At 34.8% G+C, this 3,707-nt stretch overlaps 1 protein-coding gene across 1 annotated transcript in view; it reads right to left on the reverse strand.

Moving 5' to 3' along the window:
• LOC106869617 (uncharacterized) overlaps nt 1-3,707 on the reverse strand; it is an 88,505-nt gene that overhangs the window by 33,047 nt on the left and 51,751 nt on the right. Inside the window, exon 14 of the mRNA XM_052974360.1 lies at nt 3,202-3,247. Within this exon, the coding sequence (XP_052830320.1) occupies nt 3,202-3,247 (46 nt within the window). The remainder of the gene's footprint in view (nt 1-3,201; nt 3,248-3,707) is intronic.

A 3,707-nucleotide genomic window follows, 5' to 3' on the forward strand; every position in this document is an offset into this window, starting at 1 on the left:
CAGCCCAGGTCTTCCTGGGCCTACCTCTTCCACGGGTTCCCTCAACTGTTAGGGTGTGGCACTTTTTCACGCAGCTATCCTCCTCCATTCTCACCACATGTCCATACCAGCGCAATCGTCTCTCTTGCACGCCACAACTGATGCTTCTAATGTTCAGCTTTTCTCTCAAGATACTTACACTCTGACGGGTATTCACATTGACATTACACATCCAACGGAGCATACTGGCTTCATTCCTTGCGAGCTTACGTATGTCCTCAGCAGTTACAGCCCATGTTTCACTGCCATGTAGCATGGTTTGCAAACCTCTCCTTTACATAAGTGTTTTGAATATTAGAGAATTAGAACTCTATACAAATATATTTAAATGTCAGAAAAATAGAGATGTACATGAATATTTTAAATGTCAGGCCTACAGATTCAGAATGCATCAATAACGTTGTTTTGTTTAATATAAACTTGTTTATTTGAGCAATTTGTTTTTTAATTATATTGTTTAAATTATAACTATTTTAGTGATGTTTGTGCTTATTACTGTGTTGTAAGTTGTTTTAAGACAAATTGTAAAAGGTCATGACATTTTTTTTTTTTGTTCTATAAATAATCATAAATAATTATGAATTTCAATTAACGAAAGTATGACAGAATCAAATTATATTATATATATTATAACTATATTGAGTGAAGTGGCCTTTTTTTTAATATTTTTCTATTGTTGTCAAGAATTGTTAAGAATGTAATTTGAATAAGTCATATGTTTTTTTTTAAATAACAATTTTTTTTTTTTTTTTGAAATATGATAAATAAATATAAATGTTCTTTCCCACCAGTCTACCAAACTAAACCATGCTAGAATTAACCAGTAAAACAAAGAGAATCCTTAAAAATTAGTAGTGGTCTGCAGCAAAAAAGAAATTTTATTGATAGTGAATGAAGTTTTTTTTTGGCTTTATTTATTTTTTTTTTTTTTTTCGAACCACAAGAACTTGGATTCAGTCCTACAGCATAGCACCTTGGGTAAATATCTTCTACTCTAGCCTCAGGGCAATCAAACAAAGCCTTGTGAGTGAATTTGGTAGACAGAAACTGAAAGAAGCCCATCGCGCATACATGTGCATCTAGGACCACACTATCCTATATTTTTTGTTTATTGTTCTTTGTTAGTCTAAGATTAAACATGTATTTAGAACTGCACTACCTACTGTCCTTTGATCAAGCAAACCTATAATCAAAAGTGTTTCAACCATGACCATCCAACCATATTGTATACCTAGGACTGCATTGCCTAATTTGTCCCTCCCTGTTTTCTTAAGGCAATTGAGAGAAATTTAAGGTAGACTTGACTGCTATTTCTAGGAAGGAAAGCAACTGCATAGAAACCCCATTGTTGGCTCAATGTGCCCTTTGTTTTATAAGATAGAAGGATGTAGTTTCATAGTGATTTGGCTTCTATTTCTAGCAGAGTCAGGTTGACTCATACAGGCTCTTTATTCACTCATCACAAATAATACAAATGGAAAACTCATGCTGGTTGAAAATGTGATTCAGTTGATGATGAGAAGCATCCAAGGGAAATGGATTAGTTTAATTAGACCTGAGGATAGATAAGATAAATTAGAATACTGGTACAGCATTACAGGTGAGATGAGTTAGAATGCCGACACAGTATGACTTGCTGTATTGCCAACTCAGGCAACAATTCCATTATTTATGTAATGCAAATAAATGCCTCCTCACGTCAAAGGAACTTGCAAGGGGGTCGGTGCCTAACTCTAGTTTCATAGTGTTAAACAGACCAGAGATACATCTTTCCTCTGGATGGGTACATGCTCTTGAGAAATAGTGAAGAGGGCAGAGGTTATACAATAGCTGTGTGGTTGTGACCACATCATCTGGTTCTGAGTTCAGTCCCATTACACAGCATTTTGAGCAATACCTCATAAGTGGAATTTAATAGATGGAAACTGCACAGAAGCCTATCATATATAGAAATATGAATATGTGCATGTCCATGTCCATTTTAATGTTTATACTGGTGTTGTTTATAATGTTCTCCTTTATATCCTATATCTACTCAGTTTGATAAATAGTTATTGAGAAATGATAAACAGACTAATAAATAAGAACTGGATTTGCGGTGATTATGATCAACTAAAACCCTTTAAGGCAGTGCTCCAGTATGGCCACAGTCAAAAAAATAAGAGAACGTCTACCATCATTTAACATTCACTTTTCCATGCTTGTAATAGTTTAGACAATGTCTATTGAGGCAGATTTTTTCCAATAAGCAGGATACCCTTCCTGTCACTAACCTTCACCTGTTTCCATGCAATGTAATATTTCCTCATGGCCAGACATGTCCATTGCAGAATACTGGAAATGCATGGCATTCATTTACAACAATGACAAGATGTTAAGACAAGGACATACAAACATACAGACTCACACACACGCATACAGGTAAGTGTGTATGTGCATGTGTGCTTTTGTGTGTGTGTGTGTGTGTGTACGTGCACACATGCAGGTGCAACAAGTTTCTTACAGTTTTCACCTACAGGGCGGCTGGTGTTAGGAAGAATATCCAGCCATGCCAAAACAGACATAGTAGCCAGGTATAATCTTCTACCTGGCCAGCTCCTGTCAAACCATCCAACCCATGCCAGCATGGAAGGCAGACGTTAAATGACGGTGATGATGACGATGAAATCTACTTTAGTCATCTGGGGACTATTGTAGATGACACTTGTTCAAGGTGACATTCTGTGGAATCGAATTCATAACTGTTTGGTTGAGAAGCAAACTTCTTAACGGCACAGCCATACCTGCATCCAATCACTTAATCAATTTGTTTCAACAACACAATTACAAATAAGTAGATTAAAATAGAGGTTATACTGATAACACCCGATGAGAACAGTGGCAATGACAATGATGGTTATCACTGTCAAATAAAAATTAATGATGACAGTCACAGCAATGTCGATAATGATAAATATTGCTTAGGTGAAGAAGAGCTGGCATATGGAAGTTTGGAAAGCTGCAGCGGTAGTGGTGGGTACGTGGTGTTTGATTTCAAATGTTGGCGCAGACTAATGACAGTGACAATGATAACAATTAGAACACCTGAACAGACAGAGATAATTACAGAAAATGCAGAAATATAATACATGGAACAATAAATAAAGTTAAAAGAATACTTACATTACCAACATAAACTTCTGCAATGAATAACACAGGGTAAAATGCTCTGTAAAAGAATGAAAATGTGTTGTTTTTTTAAATTTTTATTTATATATACATATATATATAGATATACATACACACACATATATGTAAAATATATATATTTTCAAATGAATCAAGTCATAATCTTATCCATCTATTGTTTTCATAATCGGTCATAATGTCTTACGTTTAAGATGATTCCCATGCTTTCCCTGATGAGAAGGTTACAATTTTAATATCAAAGATCCCTATGGATCACACAGGTTGTAATCCTTTGAAACATATGTAGGAATAAAGTATGCAATTATAACATGCGTTTTCTCCATTCCTTAAATTCTTAAATATACTCAAATACCCAAAATTTCAAGGAGTTCCTGCCTTAAAAACAGGAACTAAACCACAGTTATTTTGTGTTCTTTGCTACATTGGTTTCTATTAACCCATTTATTCTATCAGAAGAATTTTTATTCATTAAGATAGAA

Source organism: Octopus bimaculoides, chromosome 18, assembly GCF_001194135.2.
Source record: "Octopus bimaculoides isolate UCB-OBI-ISO-001 chromosome 18, ASM119413v2, whole genome shotgun sequence".
Lineage (NCBI taxonomy): Eukaryota > Metazoa > Mollusca > Cephalopoda > Octopoda > Octopodidae > Octopus > Octopus bimaculoides.